This window comes from Neoarius graeffei, chromosome 18 (genome assembly GCF_027579695.1).
Source record: "Neoarius graeffei isolate fNeoGra1 chromosome 18, fNeoGra1.pri, whole genome shotgun sequence".
NCBI lineage: Eukaryota > Metazoa > Chordata > Actinopteri > Siluriformes > Ariidae > Neoarius > Neoarius graeffei.
In genome coordinates, this window is record NC_083586.1 from 25,792,154 (window position 1) to 25,810,373 (window position 18,220).

The 18,220-nt window shown below is 42.9% G+C and overlaps 1 protein-coding gene across 1 annotated transcript in view; it reads right to left on the reverse strand.

Moving 5' to 3' along the window:
- cfap221 (cilia and flagella associated protein 221) overlaps positions 1–18,220 on the reverse strand; it is a 165,795-nt gene that overhangs the window by 119,543 nt on the left and 28,032 nt on the right. Inside the window, exons 2-8 of the mRNA XM_060898269.1 lie at positions 17,784–17,870; positions 17,577–17,672; positions 17,361–17,461; positions 16,748–16,851; positions 713–872; positions 440–554; positions 191–323 (exon numbers count right to left, since the gene is read on the reverse strand). Of these exons, the coding sequence (XP_060754252.1) occupies positions 191–323; positions 440–554; positions 713–872; positions 16,748–16,851; positions 17,361–17,461; positions 17,577–17,672; positions 17,784–17,846 (772 nt within the window). The 5' untranslated portion in view covers positions 17,847–17,870. The remainder of the gene's footprint in view (positions 1–190; positions 324–439; positions 555–712; positions 873–16,747; positions 16,852–17,360; positions 17,462–17,576; positions 17,673–17,783; positions 17,871–18,220) is intronic.

Genomic DNA, 18,220 nt, shown 5'->3' on the forward strand with positions numbered 1-18,220 from the left:
CCTGTAATATCTGTGCCGAGACAGTTTTTATCACCACAGAAAGCTTCTTCTGGATTATACTGCAGATAGTTGAATGAAATTTTTTGCAAAACATACCAAAACCAATTCATATTTTAAAAATAAATTTGAAGTGATATGTCCCAATACAGTATATTGCCTCTTCAATTTTAAACACTCATTTCCTACTCACCCTCTCTGAGATCCTTGTAGTTCATTTTGTCTTGGTGTTTAATTAGCATTTTCGCAAGTCCAGCATGGTTGGAAAGATCTATATCAAAGTTCTGTGTGTATGGGTCTGATTTTACCTTCTTCTTCTTACTGTGCTATAAAAAATACAAGGACAACAAGACTATTTCAAATTCTAAAGCTTTAAACTAAAGTCTAAAGAGCAGAAGGTGAGTCTAGTGGCTGGAGCAATGATAATTTTTATACAGAGTACCTTCTCTATCCTTGGCATCACTTTAGCCTTTACTTTAGGGGCCCCAAGGTACACAACCTCTTTTGTCTGTAGTTCTTTCACCATTTTAGCAGTCTCTTCATTTTTTCTCTGTTGGCTAATGCAGAGGCAGGACCATTGCACTTACTTTCTAAGATGATGTAACAGTATTATAGCTCTGGCAGTTACTAGATACATTATAACAATATGCAATCCATAATTCCAAAAATCTACATCTATAACATAAATATTATGAAAAATGAAAACTGACAGTACTTTTGAGTCAGATTAGGAGAGCAGGATGCAGTTAATGTGCAGATAAAGGGTTTTGAGTTGAAGTGAGAGATGACCAGCTGTAGAGTGATTTCAGCCATTCCATATTCTTGTGGTGTGAATGTCACTAATAAATCTGTCTTCCCTTTGACTGGGATGATTCCTAGTAATACAAGCAGAACAAACATAAGATTTGTGTGTGTGTGTGTGTGTGTGTGTGTGTGTGTGTGTGTGTGTGTGTCCATACACTTAGCAATGAGAGATGGTGACAGGCTTTCAAGGAGCCACTAATATAATAAAACATGTAAAATATTACAGGTCCTATTCATAGTGAAGTTCAGTGAGCAGTGAGGATTTAATGCCAAAACTGTGCACATCAATATTCAGACCTCAAAGTAACTACAGATTTAAGCACTATTTAAAAGTTATCTGAGAATTATGTATGCAGGATGGTGTTTCAGTAAAACAGAGGTGTGTTTCTCTTATGTGGGTTTTTTATTGCCCAATATCAGCTCGAGCATGGAACACTGTTAAGTCCAGAGCTAATCTGATGTAACCAAAACATGTTATGTTAAAATTTATGTTTTGGGCTGTAAACAGAGCCAATACTAGGGAATACCTTTTGAGACCATATTAAACATTTAATAGTGTTGGCAAATAGTGTCCACAAAATGGCCTTTTTTACCCCACAGAGAGGACATTAGAGGGAGCAACATCTTAACATCACCTTGATGTAGTAACTTGTGGCTTCCTTAAGTTCTGTACATGAATAAATGTCAGGTTGTAATACACTAACCCCATTTCCAGAAAAGTTTATATATTTTCCAAAATGCAATAAAAGCAAACATCTGTGATTTGCTAACTCACATGAACCTTTATCTAACTGACAAAAAGTACAAAGAAAATATTTTCAATAGTTTTACAGACCAGCTTAATTGTATTTTGCAATAATGAAGTTAGAATTGGATACCTGCAACACAATGAAAAAGGTTGAGAGAGTCATTATTACCATTGTATTACATCACCATTCCTTTAATAACACTTTGTAATTGCTTTTTAACTGAACTCAGAATACTAATTGGTGCAATTTTGCAATTGGAATTTTTGTCCATTCTTGCTTGATCTGCTGTGGTGACCCCTAATCAGGAGCAGCCAAAAGAAGAAGACGACTTGCTTGATACAAGACTTCAACTGCTCAACAGTCCACAATCACCGTTGTCTGATTCTCTTCTTCATGATGCACTATACAGTCTTAATAGAAGACAGATCTGGACTGACAGCAGGCCAGTCAAGCACACACACTCTGTGTCTATGAAGCCATGCTGTTGTAGCCTGTGCAGGATGAGGCCTGGCACTGTCCTGCTGAAATAAGCATGGACTTCCCAGGAAGAGATGCTGCCTTGATGAATGTCTCTCTAAAATCCCAATAAATCAATGGTACCATCATACACATGCAACTCACACATGCTATGGGCACTGATGCACCCCCATACCATCACAGATGCTGGCTTTTGAACCTTTCTCTGATAATAAACTGGATGGCTATATTCACCTTTGGCACCGAGAACTTGACGTCCAGTTTTCCTGAGAACAAGCTGAAATGTGGAATCACCTGACCACAGCACAGATTTCCACTGTCTTTTGTTCCATCTGAGATGAGTTTGGGCCCAGAGGAATCAGTGGCATTTCTATAGAGAATTGATGAATGGCTCCTTCCTTGCATAATACAGATTCAGGTTGCATTTCTGGATGCAGCAGCAGACTGTGTTACATGGCAACAGTTTTCCAAAGTACTCCCGAGCCCATGTGGTTATATTTGTCACATTAGCATGACAGTTTCTCAGGCAGTGCTGCCTGAAGGCTCGAAGGTCATGCACTTTCAACAGTGGTTTCCATCCTTGCCCTTTACGCACTGAGATGTCTCCAAATTACCTGAACCTTTTGACAATATTATGTACTATAGATTTTGAAAGACCTAAAATCTTCTATTGAGAAATGCTAGTCAATTCAAAAAGAACAATTCTCTCATGAATTCTGGCACAAAGGAATGAGCCATGACCCATCCTTGCATGCAAAGACTGAGCCTTTGATGCATGCTCTTTTTATACCCAATCATGTTACCAATTAACCTGCTTATTATGGAATCTTCTAAAATGGTATTACTTGAATATCCTATAAACTTTTCAGTTTCCTTTTGCCTCTATCTCAACTTTTGAGTGTGTTGCAGGCATCAAATTATAACTTCATTGATATTTACAAACTATAATTAAGCTGGTCTGTAAACCTATTGAAAATCTTTTCTTTGTACTTTTATCAGTTACATAAAGGTTCCTGTGAATTAACAAATCACAGATTTTTGTTTTTACTGCATTTTGGAAAATATCACAACTTTTCTGGAAATGGGATTAGTAAACAAACAAATAAATGTAAAATAATAGAATGTGCTATACTATAAGCTGTCAAATAATGAGGGAGGCCATTTTGTTAAATGAAACCAAATTTGCAGTGATTAATGTGGTAATTACAACAAGGACTATTAATGCAGCAATATACTGGTAACACACTAGATTCTTATTAGATGTTTATTAAAATACTTGCCATCTTCTCATGCATACAGTACGAGTCAAAGGTTTGGATACACCTTCTAATTCAATAGTTTTTCTTTATGTATATTAATTAAAATACACTTCATGCCTTTAAAAAATGGACTGCTGTTTCTCTTTACTTAGTTGAGCGATTCTTGACATAATACGAATTAATAGAGTTATCGAATAGGGCTATTTCCTGTATATTTATTATTTACTATTTACTGCTTGATGATCTCAAACAACTTAAGAAGGCAAGAAATTCCAATAATTAACTTTTGATGAGACACACCTGTTAAGTGAAAAGCATTCCAGGTGACTGTCACATTCCCGGGCTCACCTAACACTCAGGACTCCACTTCCCACAATCCCCCTCACACACCTGTCACTACCACGTGCACTCGATCTACCAACCCGGAGCCACTTCCTAGGAGTGGCTCCCTACCCCTCTGTTTGTTTTACCCTTTGCACAGTATTACCTCCACATTTTCGTGAGCCTACTGAGCGTTTCTATTTCGGACTGCATTCCTGTGTATGACCCTTTTTGCCTTCCGGTTTCTTCCTGTTTCGCCTAGCCCTTGTGTTTGTTTGCTCGTCTTTCTCACTTCCCGGTTTCTCAATCCTCGCCTGTTTTTCGACTCCAATTTGCCTAGCCCTTGTGTTTATCTTGCCTGTGCTTTTCTGATCCTCGGTTCTTGGACTATTGCCCACTTCCCGACCATGATTTGTCTAGCCCTCGTTACTGTGTTTGATTTCTCGGTATTGACCTGGCCTGACTTTTGTACGTTGTCTTCTCTCACTGTGTTCATTAAAGCATTGAGTTTATTTTTAATCCATGAGCGTCTGGTTTGTCACAGCCGCATTACAGAATACTGTGCCAACATGCAGACTGCGGATTACATGGAGCTACAGGTGGCGCTTAGCAGCCAAGGGCAAATGCTTGGACAGCATCACATACCTGTCAACCTCTAGGGATCTCAATCTGTATAAGCAACTGTTAAAATCCTTATAAACCACACAAAATCCTGATAACTAACAACGAATTTCGCAAAGGTTTATTCACATAATATACAATGCTACAAATTATATACATTCAAGAGCCAAACATAAGTAACACTGTCTAATGACTCTTGGAGCTAATTAATGTTGGTCATTGTACTCAGTTGCAGCTTTTTTTGCCAATTCCAATTGTTTCTGATTTGGCACCATATCACAGCATTCGTCAGTGTTGATCTTGCACTGTAAAAGAGCAGTGAGGGTGTCTGGAGCCAGTGACTGCCGGAATTCTGTGTGGATTTTCCTCACATGGCTGAACACTCTCTCACAGTCTGCATTGCTGTGTGGGAGGCACAGCAATGTTGCCATCACTTTCTGTAGCAGAGGGAATCGAACTTCTCCCATTGGTGTTTTTAACTGGATAATCTCCCTCCAAATTGAGTCCAAACTGTGCCTCTTCTCCTCTCCCTCTTTGTTGAGCATTGAAATTTGTCCATCCTCGAGCAGCTGAAACTCTTCGAATTCATCTTTGAGGCACTCACCATCAACTTCAGATGCAAATTTCCGTGCAAGACGAATGATATGGCTGTACTCCAGCTCTCCCCTCTTGCTGGGATCAAGGACTACTAAATCCCTTATGACTTCATCTTCCCAGGGAAATTTTGTGATCATTTTTCATACCACTGCCTCATAAAATGATCTGATGTCGGTGAAAAATCTCTCTGTCTCTGCTTCCTCGAGCCCACCTTGTTCTTCATGCTCAGCTAATTGAAGTCTTGCTGCCTTGCCTATTGCAATAACATCATCATTATGTTGCAGCTGACGGTCGTGGTATTCAACTTTGGTGAGTTCAAAGCCCTTTACATTACACATTTTTACAAACTTCACCAGCAGCTTGCACAACAAACGGTCCATTTCATCTGCCAGATATCAGATTTTTGTCTCTCCAGCCTGGAACAGTACATTGAATTCATTAATGAAAGGCAGTACAAATTCCAAAAATTGAAAAGTCATGTGAGTGGAGAGTTTAGTTGGGTGGCTATTCTCTTCACCCAGCCAGGTTTCTCCACGTCGTCATGGCTTTGAAAATAGCTGAGCAAGGCAGGGTATTGGTTCAGGATCCTTTTCACCACCTTCTCCAGAGATAGCCAACGTGTTGGACAGTGTTTCAAGATGTCACGTTTCTCCACGTCTGTGAAATATTGAAATTCCTTGTACTTCTCCTTTCTTTTTGTGCTGTGCTCAAAGTGATAATATTAACAGTTAACAGTTCATCAACTTTGGTAGACAGTTCTTTCACACCTGCCCCAACACACAGACTGGCAAGGTGGCAAACACAGCCAATGTTGAAGCACTCTGGCTGTTTTTCCCGAATTCTTGCCAAAACAGAGTTGTGCTTGCTAATCATCACATTGCAGTTGTCAGATGCAAAACCAATGCAGTTTGACCATGGGATCTCCAGTTTCCTGTAACATATAACATTTTTTCCCAAATAATATAAAACTTGTAGTTTATTATCCAAACATGTAAAAGGAAATGTTCTAAAAATTGTACTTCATGAATCGTACTTTTAGATCTAGTTATTGTAATACTTCTTGGCATGATTTTTAATGTAAATTTCAGATTGCTAACATTGTAAAGTAAATAGATTCTAATTATGATTCATTACTATGTGTCATTTAATTGGAACCTGCCTTTATCGATTCAATTAATAAAGAAAAGTATATGGAAAGATACCTTTGTAATACATACCGAAATATATCATCCAGAGTGTTGAATATTCCTTCTGCAGTTCCATTGTTGCACACTGGCATGTCTAGGATGCGAGTTTTGGTGCCTTCGATGATGGTAAATGTTCTCACCAGAACCACCAACCTTTTCTCAGTCTTCCAGTCATTGGATTCGTTGATGAGAAGGGAGAAGCAATTTTTTCTGCAATAGTCAATCACCTTTTCTGTGGCTTCCTGTGCCAGACACTTTTTTATTATTTGAGTTGCTTTTGTTCTTCTACACGATATTTTTTTCGCAATGTCACTGTCGGGGCAGAGTTTTGGCAACAGCTCGCACATGTGATCCGCAACCGATAGAGGCACATTGTGTTGCGCAATAAAGTTGGACAGCATAACTTCCGACCTCAAGATGGTTGAAGATGCTTGTGGTTTCATGAAAGAGGTTAATCGACCCTGCGTTTGTGATTCCTCCAATTTCTTTTTATGAAGATTTGACTTAAAGTGTTCTTTTATATCGTACACACCTGATGCTGCCACTTTGATATCGCGAAGGCACACTGAACAATGTGCATACTGTTCATTCTTAGCAGGCACAATAACTCCATTAAACTGGTCTTTCCACTCTGGTAAAAACCGTCCACTGTACTTTGCTTTCTTCTTTGCCGGTGCCATAGTTAGAAGCCGTGAGTTGTAATAAGTGAATGCTTGCAGAATTATCAGCTGTTGCCTAATGAATCTCGTCGTACTAAATGAACGAATCAGGAACCAGAAACGTGGCCAATAGCTTAATCTCCTTTCACTGGAATAAATAAGCGTGCGAAAATCTATTAGCTTTATTCCACCGGAGAGTGATAAACACGATGTCATGAAAATTGACTAGTGCCATTATCAGCTGCAGCAGAGCGATTTAGGGGGGATTTTGCGGGGAAGCCGCTACCGCTCTGCTTTCTTGTGCAAAATAAAGAGTGAGTCTAATAATCGATCGTGAATTTTTTTTAGGTGAAAAATGGAAAAATCTGTAAGAAAATTGTTATATGCCCATAAGGTTATTTTTACCCAACAAATCCGTAAGACTTACGGCTAATCCTTATGACTTGACAGGTATGACATCACCAGCGTTTCGACTCTGTGACTCAGCCCATCCAGAATCTTACGCAGCAGCAGGGGGAGCAACAAAAACAATTAATGCAGATCATTGAAAGCATGAAAGAAATTACTACCCAAGTCCAACGACTCTGCTTCCCAGGCGCACCTATGGTCACTAACCAGGCTGCTCCCCCCACGGCAGGTTCCAGTCCATTTGTTGTTAGCAAGCCAGATAAATTTGATGGCTCACCTAATCAGTGTAAGGGGTTTTTGTTACAATGCTCTATATTTTTTGCGAATTCCCCCCGAGCTCGGACAAGGCTCATAATTTTTTTTATGATTTCTTGCTTTATGGGCAAGGCCTTAGATTGGGCTACCGCAGTCTGGCCCATGGTCCAGTTCGACACTTACGACAATTTCATTAAAGAATTTAAAGCAGTTTTCAATCACGCCAATGAGGGCCGCTCTCAAGGGGAATTACTCACCCGTTTACATCAGGATAATCGCTCAGTATCTGACTATGCTTTGGAATTTCGCACCCTTGAGGCTGGGAGTGGTTGGAATGAGCCAGTGTAACTGGTGACATTTCGCAACGGTTTGAACTCTGACATACTAGTGGAAATGGCATGCAAGGACAACGGCCTTTCACTAGAGAAGCTGATTTCCCTAACCATTCGCCTAGACCAAGTGAAGCACAGGAGAGGTCTGCGTAAATCTCCTATGGCTCCAGCTGCTGCAGTGACTCCTTGTCGTCTGTGCCCACCGCTGACCCAGACTCATAAGGAGCCTGAATCCCTCGAACCCATGCAGTGTGACACATTCCGTCTGTCTGCGGAGGAGAAGCAACGACGTCTCCATGAGGGGCCGTGTCTCTATTGCGGAGCTGAGGGTCACCGTCTACATGACTGTCAAATCCGCCGACGCAGTACTTTGGCACTGACCCCAGGAAAGCGCGTGGAGCCTGCTCCATGCATTAATGTGGTGAGTGCACCCACTAAGGGGTTGGTCTCCAAGTCCTTCCTCCTGCCTGTGACAGTTAACTGCCCTCAGTCTGTCTGTGTGTTTTCAGCATTAATTGATTCCGGAGCTGAGGGGAACTTTATCCACGGTGAGCTGGTGGAGCAACTCCAGATTCCTGTGGAGCCACTGGAGGCGCCACTGAGATTGGCTGCCATCGATGGAGATCCTGTGGGAGAAGGACTTGTTGACCGGGTCACGAAACCCATTACTATGACTGTCAATACTTTGCATTCTGAAGAGATTCGTTTTTTTGTACTGAATACTTGTGAGTATGCCATTATTTTAGGTTTTCCCTGGCTCAGAAAACATAACCCTGTCATCTCCTGGTCTGACAAAGAAATACTCTTGTGGTCCAGTTACTGTTATGATCATTGTCTCACGCTTCCCACAGCCCAGGTGTCGTCTATGACTATAGAAAGCCCCAATGACAATGTCATAGTTTCCATGCCCCCCGAATACAGTGACCTGTTAGAAGTTTTTAGCAAGAAAAGTGCTAGCAAACTTCCCCCTCACAGAGAATATGACTGTTCCATTGAGTTAGTAGATGCTTTCCCACCTAAATCTAGGATTTACCCACTTACTCAGGCAAAGGAAAGGGCTATGGAGGAATACATTCAGGAGGCCTTACAACAGGGTTTCATCCATCCTTCTACTTCCCCCGCAGCTGCAGGGTTCTTTTTTGTCAACAAGAAAGATGGGGGAATTAGGCCCTGCATTGACTATCGTGGGTTAAATCAAATCATGAAACCTTATTCACCAAACCAGCTACAAAGCAGGTACATGTGTGGCCAGAGGAGTCCTCAGAAGCACTCCAGGACTGTTTTTCCACCACTGACTGGAGCATGTTCAGACAGGCGGCCACCTACAACAACAACACAGATCTCCAGGAGTACACGGAGACTGTCACTGCCAACATGAGGAAGTGCATGGACGACGTTACAGTCACCAGAACCATCTCCATTTGGGCCAATCAGAAGCCATGGCTGACAGGGGAAGTCCACAGGCTCCTGAGGGCTCGGAACGCCACCTTCAGAGCTGGGGACGAGATGGGCCTGAGGACAGCTAGGGCCAACCTGTCACGAGGCATCAGGGTGGCCAAGAGACAGTATTCCAGGAACATTGCTGACTACTTTAACGACAGCAGAGACACCAGGAACCTGTGGCAGGGGATTCAGACCATCACAGACTACAAGCCCTCGCCACAGACCTGTGACAACTCCACCTCTCTGCTGAATCAGTTGAACAACTTCTTCGCTCGCTTTGAGGCAGACAACAGCACCACAGCACAGAAGACCCCACCACCTCCCGGCGACCAGGTGTTGATGCTGTCCCCAGACAGCGTGAGGAGAGCTCTCAGGACAACAAATGCATGGAAAGCCCCAGGTCCTGATAACATTCCTGGTCGTGTCCTGAGAGACTGTGCCGAAGAGCTCACAGATGTCTTTACAGACATCTTCAACATCTTGTTGAGCCAGGCTGTTGTTCCCACATGCCTCAAAGCCACCACCATCATCCCGGTCCCGAAGAAGCCGTCTCCCTCCTGCTTCAACGACTACTGCCAGGTCACACTCACTCCCATCCTCATGAAGTGCTTCGAGCGGCTAGTCATGCAGCATATCAAGTCTGCCCTCCCCCCCGCCCTGGACCCTTTCCAGTTTGCATATCAGTCCAACCGTTCAACCGATGACGCCATCTCCACTGCCCTCCACTTAGTCCTCACCCACCTGGAGACAAAAGACTCGTACGTCAGAATGCTTTTCATAGACTTCAGCTCAGCATTCAACACAATCATTCCTCAGCAGCTCATTCATAAACTGGACCAGCTGGGACTCAACACCTCCCTGTGCAACTGGCTGCTGGACTTCCTGACGGGGAGACCACAGGCTGTACGGGTCGGCAGCAACTCCTCCAGCACCATCACGTTGAACACGGGGGCCCCCCCAAGGATGTGTGCTAAGCCCCCTCCTCTTCACTCTGCTGACCCATGACTGCACACCAACATCCAGCTCCAACCTCTTCATTAAGTTTGTGGATGACACGACTGTGGTAGGTCTCATCAACAATGGCGATGAGACAACCTACAGGAGTGAGGTGAGCTGCTTGGCCATGTGGTGCAAGGACAACAATCTCCGCCTGAATGTGGAGAAGACAAAGGAGATTGTTGTGGACTTCAGGAGAGCGCACACCCAGCATGCTCCACTAATTATCGATGATGCTGCAGTGGAGAGGGTGAGCAGCACCAAGTTTCTGGGTGTGCACATCTCTGAAGACCTGTCCTGGAGCAACAACACCGCATCACTGGCCAAAAAAGCCCAACAACATCTGTACTTCCTCCGCAAACTGAGGAGAGCAAGAGCCCCAGCCCCCATCATGCACACATTCTACAGAGGCACCATCGAGAACATCCTGACCAGCTGCATCACCGTATGGTACGGTGCCTGCACCGTGTCCTGCTGCAAGACTCTGCAGCGCATCGTGAGAGCAGCTGAGAGGATCATTGGTGTCTCTCTCCCTTCTCTTATGGATATCTATAACTCCCGCCTCACCCAAAAAGCCATCAGGATTACAGGTGACCCCATCCACCCATCTCACAGCCTCTTCAGCCTGCTGCCATCGGGGAGGAGACTGCGGAGTCTCCAGGCCAAAACCAGCAGGCTCAAGGACAGTTTCTTTCACCAGGCGGTCAGGAGGCTCAACTCCCTCCCTGTTCTACCCCTCCTCCCCCCTCTGCCCCCTGCCACAGATTCTGCCCACACACACCCCTGCCCCCCCTTCAACATCTGACATAATGTCACCCTCACAGTCCCCCCCCCCAACACACACACATACTCTCAACATTCATTCGCACACTGAACTCAGGGTCTGCACATTTCACTTTACCTCGCTCATTTGCACTATTCCACACTACCTCACATAACAGCTATTAGTTTATTGTTTATACTGCTTATTTTTTGTTTACCTGCTATACCTCAAGTGCCCTTGACTGTTTATGTCCTTTGCTCAAATTTATATATAATGTATAACATATATGTGTGTGTATGTATATGTACGTGTGTGTGTGTGTGTGTGTATCATATACACACACACACCTGTGAGTGTTTAGTCTATGTCTATTTCTTATCTAGAGTGTTTATACTGTTGTTTATTTCAGTTATTCTATTTTTATTTATTGCATTGCCTGTTTGCACTGTGGCTCAGAGAGGACTGAAATTTCATCTGTGCTGTATGTCGAGCATGTATAGCATATTTGACAATAAAGTTGACTTGACTTGACTTATTCCTACCCAGTGCCCTTAGTCCCCGTAGCGCTTGAACAACTTCGTGGAGCATTAATATTTACAAAACTCGGCTTAAGAAGCGCATACAACCTAGTCCGTATAAAGGAAGGTGCAGAATGGAAAACAGCATTTCTTACCACTAGGGGGCACTATGAGTATTTGATAATGCCCTTCGGGTTGTGCAATGCCCCGTCTGTATTCCAGGCTTTCGTAAATGATGTACTCCAGGATATGCTTGGCAAATATGTCATTGCCTACGTTGATGATATTTTGATCTACTCCCCTAATCCTGAAACCCATATTTGTCATGTCCGTTCTGTCCTTACGCGTTTGCTTGAGAATCAGCTGTATGTTAAAAGAGAGAAATGTGAGTTTCATCTCCCTTCAACTTCCTTCCTAGGTTATGTCATCAGTCCAGAAGGTGTCGTTATGGACAGTCAGAAAATGAAAGCCGTAACGAATTGGCCCGTCCCTACGCCCATAAAGGAGCTCCAACAATTTCTTGGGTTTGCTAATTTCTACCATTGTTTCATTTGCAATTTCAGTAGTCTAGCAGCTCCCCTTACCACCTTATTGAAAGGACCGGCCAAGAGACTCTCATGGAACCCCTGGTCACAGGAGGCGTTCGAATCCCTCAAGGTAGCCTTCACCTCTGCCCCCATTCTGAAGCATCCTGATCCCACTGAGCCTTTCGTGGTGGAGGTGGACGCCTCCGAGGTAGGCACTGGGGCGGTGCTGTCCCAACGCATAGGTGACCCCTGTAAACTACATCCAATCACCTTCTACTCCCACAAACTGACCCCTGCTGAATGTAATAACAGTCAGCTAAACGGCTCAACCCCCGTCAGGCTTGGTGGTCTCTCTCTTCTTTTCCCAGTTTGGTTTTTCCATCTCTTATCACCCCGGATCTTGTAATACTAAAGCAGATGCCCTGTCTCGCATATATCCCAGTCCCGAATCCTCCTCGGAGGTTGTCAGTGTACTATCCCCATCAGTTGTAGTCGCCCCATTAGATGGGAAAGAGACAAAAAGATCGACCGAGAACTATCTGCCACTTCGGCCCCTGAATCTTGCCCCGTAGGAAGTAAATATGCACCCACTCAATGCAGGGATAAGCTGATTACATGGGCCCACTCCTCCCTGTCGTCCGGCCATACGGGAGAGACACATACACGCAAGTTATTGTCTGATAGCATATTCTCCCACCAGTATCTATCAGATATTCATAGGTTTGTCTCCTCTTGCACCACCTATTCTAAATGCAAAACACCCAAAACTCTCCTTGCCGGTAAACTCATGCCCTTGCCTGTCCCTTCCCGTCCATGGTCACATGTAGTGGTAGACTTTGTCACTGACGTGCCCTCCTCACAGAATTACACGGCCATCCTTACCATTGTTGATAGGTTCTCACGTGGAGTTAGATTTATTCCCTTCGTTAGCCTACCCACCGCCTTTCAGACAGCTGAAATCCTTTTTAATTTTGTGTTCTGTATGTTTGGTATCCCAGAGGATATAGTGTCCGATCGAGGGCCCCAATTCACCCCGCAAGTATGGTCTGCTTTCTTTAAGAGGCTGGGAGTCAATGTCAGCCTCACCTCCGGTTACCATCTCCGGTCTAATGGTTAATGTGAGAGGGTTAACCAAGAACTGGGAAAGTTTTTGAGACTGTACTGTCATGAGAACCAAGCCGACTGGTCCAACTATTTGCCCTGGGCCGAAATGGCCCAAAACCCATTAATTAGCTCTGCTACAAGCCTCACATCCTTTCAATGCACGCTGGGTTACCAACCCCCCCTTAATGCCATGGTCTGCCACGCCCTCCAACAACCCGGCCGTGGAGAGTTGGATGCAACGGAGCAAGCAGGTCTGGGAACAGACCCACCAGTGGATTGAGGACGCCCTCCACCGACACGAGGCTGGTGGATTGCCATAGAGGGGACACCCCTACCTCACTGGGGACTGAGTGTGGTTGTCGACCCGGGACTTCAGGTTTCCTGAGGGAGGCAGAAAATTATTACCCAAATACATAGGTCCATTTAAAATTCTTCAGCGAATTAATGAAGTTACGTACAAATTGGATCTGCCTGTACATTACCGCATTTCTAATTCTTTTCATATATCTCTCTTGAAACCTGTTGTCTCAGGTCCTTTGGACAAGGCCACACCTAATGTCACGCTCCCACCTCCGGTGGACGTAGAAGGTACCCCGGTGTATGCTGTCCACCGGTTGCTGGACTCCAGAAGGAGAGGAGGGACCCTGCAGTACCTTGTGGACTGGGAGGGCTATGGGCCCAAGGAGTGTAGCTAGGTTCCCGCACGAGATATCCTGGATCCAGGGCTGGTGGAGGAGTTCCATCAGTGTCATCCAGAGAAGCCCGCGCCTCGGCCTAAGGGCCGTCCCAGGCGCCATGGGTCCAGCCCTCCTGGCAGTCTGTGCAGCAATGGTCCCAGAAGTCGTCCGCAGCGACAACCCTCTGTCCAGCACCGTGGCAGTTCTGATTGCCCGCTCAGGAGTGTTCCCGGCAGCGTGGTGGGTGGTCATCATGATCGCCCTCGGCCTCCTTGGACTCCTGGGGGGGGTACTGTCACGCTCCCGGGCTCATCTAACACCTCTGGACTCCACTTCCCACAATCCCCCTCACACACCTGTCACTACCACGTGCACTCCATCTGCCAACCCGGAGCCAATTCCTAGGAGTGGCTCCCTCGAGTTCTAATTATCATCACCTGTACCTCTTTGTTTATATCTGTATTTATACCCCTCTGTTTGTTTTATTTGCAGAGTATTGCTTCCACATTTTTGTGAGCCTACCGAGCGTTTCTATTTCTGACTGCATTCCTGTGTATGACACTTTTTGCCTTCCGGTTTCTTCCTGTTTCGCCCAGCCCTTGTATTTGTTTGCTCGTCTTTCTTGCGTCCCAGTTTCTCAATCTTCGCCTGTTTTTCAACTCCGATTTGCCTAGCCAATGTGTTTATCTTGCCTGTGCTTTCCTGATTCCCGGTTCTTGGACTATTGCCCGTTTCCCGACCACGATTTGTCTCACCCTCGTTACTGTGTTTGATTTCTCGGTATTGACCTGGCCTGGCTTTTGTACGTTGTCTTCTCTCACTGTGTTCATTAAAGCATTGGATTTATTTTTAATCCGCGAGTATCTGGTTTGTCACAACCATGTTACAGTGACTACCTCATTAAGCTGGTTAAGATAATGCCAATAGTGTGTAGTGCTGTCATCAAGGTAAACGGTGGCTACTTTGAAGAATCTAAAATATGAAACATATTTTGTTTCTTTTTAAACACTTTTTTTGTGTACCACATACAGTGGTGCTTGAAAGTTTGTGAACCCTTTAGAATTTTTTATATTTCTGCATAAATATGACCTAAAACATCATCAGATTTTCACACAAGTCCTAAAAGTAGATAAAGAGAACCCAGTTAAACAAATGAGACAAAAATATTATACTTGGTCATTTATTTATTGAGGAAAATGATCCAATATTACATCTGTGAGTGGCAAAAGTACGTGAACCTTTGCTTTCAGTATCTGGTGTGACCCCCTTGTGCAGCAATAACTGCAACTAAATGTTTCCGGTAACTGTTGATCAGTCCTGCACACCGGCTTGGAGGAATTTTAGCTCATCCCTCTGTACAGAACAGCTTCAAGTCTGGGATGTTGGTGGGTTTCCTCACATGAACTGCTAACTTCAGGTCCTTCCAAAACATTTTGATTGGATTAAGGTCAGGACTTTGACTTGGCCATTCCAAAACATTAACTTTATTCTTCTTTAACCATTCTTTGGTAGAACGACTTCTGTGCTTAGGGTTGTTGTCTTGCCGCATGACCCGCCTTCTCTTGAGATTCAGTTCATGGACAGATGTCCTGACATCTGATATCCTGACAAACAGGCCCAAACCATGATACTACTACCACCATGTTTCACAGATGGGATAAGGTTCTTATGCTCGAATGCAGTGTTTTCCTTTCTCCAAACATAACGCTTCTTATTTTAACCAAAAAGTTCTATTTTGGTTTCATTCATCCACAAAACATTTTTCTAATAGCCTTCTGGCTTGTCCACATGATCTTTAGCAAGCTGCAGATGAGCAGCAATGTTCTTTTTGGAGAGCGGTGGCTTTCTCCTTGCAACCCTGCCATGCATACCATTGTTGTTCAGTGTTCTCTTGATGGTGGACTCATGAGCATTAACATTAGCCAATGTGAGAGAGGCCTTCAGTTGCTTAGAAGTTACCCTGGGGTCCTTTGTGACTTCGCCGACTATTACATGCTTTGCTCTTGGAGTGATCTTTGTTGGTTGACCACTCCTGGGGAGAGTAACAATGGTCTTGAATTTCCTCCATTTGTACACAATCTGTCTGACTGTGGATTGGTGGAGTCCAAACTCTTTAGAGATGGTTTTGTAACCTTTTCCAGCCTGATGAGCATCAACAATGTTTTTTCTGAGGTCCTCAGAAATCTCCTTTGTTCATGCCATAATACACTTCCACAAACGTGTTATGAAGATCAGACTTTGATAGATCCCTGTTCTTTAAATAAAACAGGGTGCCCACTCACACCTGATTGTCATCCCATTGATTGAAAACGCTTGACTCTAATTTCACCTTCAAATTAACTGCTAATCCTAGAGGTTCACAAACTTTTGCCACTCACAGATATGTAATATTGGATCATTTTCCTCAAATAAATAAAAGTGTAATATTTTTGTCTCATTTGTTTAACTTGGTTCTCTTTATCTACTTTTAGAACTTTGTGAAAATCTGATGTTGTTTTAGGTCATATTTATGCAGAAATATAGAAAATTCTAAAGGGTTCACAAACTTTCAAGCACCACTGTAATTCCATAGTTTTGATGTATTCAGTATTGTTCTACAATGTACAAAACAGTCAAAATACAGAAAAACCTATGAATGAGTAGGTGTGTCCAAACTTTTTCATTGGTACTGTATATCATTATACTCGTCTTTTTATTTTTTTAATTGTCTCTTGCTATGTTGTATTACATTTCACAGCAAAGAGAAAACACTATCTTTCAGTCCACATTTTCTATCCATTATTTTCAGGCTTAAAGCCAGTGGTCTCGAGTCTCGACTCTAGACATTCATGCATAACCTCAAATGCTTCTACTTCAGAAAAATCTGGCAACTCCGGAGGCATGAGCTACACACAGACAATTTACATTCTCTGAAATGGGGATCCCAGAAAATCCACTTAAGTAACTGTGTAACTCATCTCTTAATACAAGTAATTTTCTCTGTGTTTATATTGGCATTATGCCTCCAAGTCTGAATACAGCCCTATAAGCATTTCTTAGACAAGAGACATCACCTGACAAAGGATATATGCTAAATGCCTTGTGAGACTTCAAGCAGTGCACCTGGAACTCAAAGTCTACTGGACACCTGCAGCTCAGAGGAATCACACAAGTGGAGCTTTAAATAAAAAGACAGTAAAACATGACTTGTAGAGTTTTAGCTGCCCACAACAACAACACAAGAAGAAGAAGAAGAAGAAGAAGCAGGAACATTTCTAATTAATACCCTTTACATCTCTCAGAATAAACTATTTACAAGCTGACTGTGTCTGGTGAACAGATATGGATAGGTAAGTGTCTTACTTTCATAGCTGTGGAAGTCAGCCTAGGACTTATACTATTTTGAATCATTAGTATATGACAGATAGAAATAGGAAGGGATATTGATCTTTAAACAAAACCATTTCTGCATTCTCTTTTGTACCTTTGGAACATGATCACTAAGATGAATGACATATAAACATTTTTAACATAAAATATACAAGATAAAAAAAAAAACTCTGCCTTACATGAAATAAAGTTATAACTGAGTTTAACATACAACATGTTTCAATATAAAGCCTAAGGCCTCAAAATATTATGTGAAGATGTAAACAATAATCAGCTATTAAAAGGATGGCCAGGTACCTGTGTCCCAATGGCACAGGAAACAGGCTTATGTGAGGTGGAATATTAAGATCATCAATGACAGGATAAGCATGAATTGTAACCAGCAAGTTCTCTTCCCCCTAAAGAAAAACAAACACATAGCACATTCAATGAAGTCTGGGCATCCACATATGTGTTATAGCATTTCTTGTCTGTATGTAATGCTAATGTAACAAAACAAAATAATAGCCTGACCTTGCAGTAAATCCGGATGCTGTCAAAAAAGTAGCGCCACTCATTTGGACTGAAGTGCACCGTAACAGTGTGAGCAAGACCTGGAACTAGTGGACCCTACATTCAAAACACACCTGAATGTTTATAAATAGTAAGCAATAATGAGGACAGAAATATATATTCCAAGACTAACCAATGAAATTATCAATTCTCTATTTGCATAATTACCTTTTGTGTATATTCAGTTCGAAAGTACTTGGTTTGGGTAGGAAGAATGTGGAGAGAGATCATCTCAGGAGAAATATTAATCAGTTTCTATTAAGATAAAAAAAAATGACTTCCCAATTACAAATAATGAAATACCAATTACTACTTACTTTCTTTTTGCGCATATAGAAAACTGAGCCTAATATCAATAAATCACTTTTAGAAAAAAGGGCCTCATTTATCAATGCTTTAGTAAAGTTTGTATAGATTTGAGTAAGACAAACCAAACAAAATATTTGCACCAGATTTACAAAAGTGTTAGAAACAATTATTTTCTTTGTACTCACTTATATGTTGATGAACACCAATCACTGATAAATATTACCAAATGCATACATGGCAAATTTGATTTGCACTCGGTGACACCCAAAACTCAATAACAGTCAAAGCTCACAGCC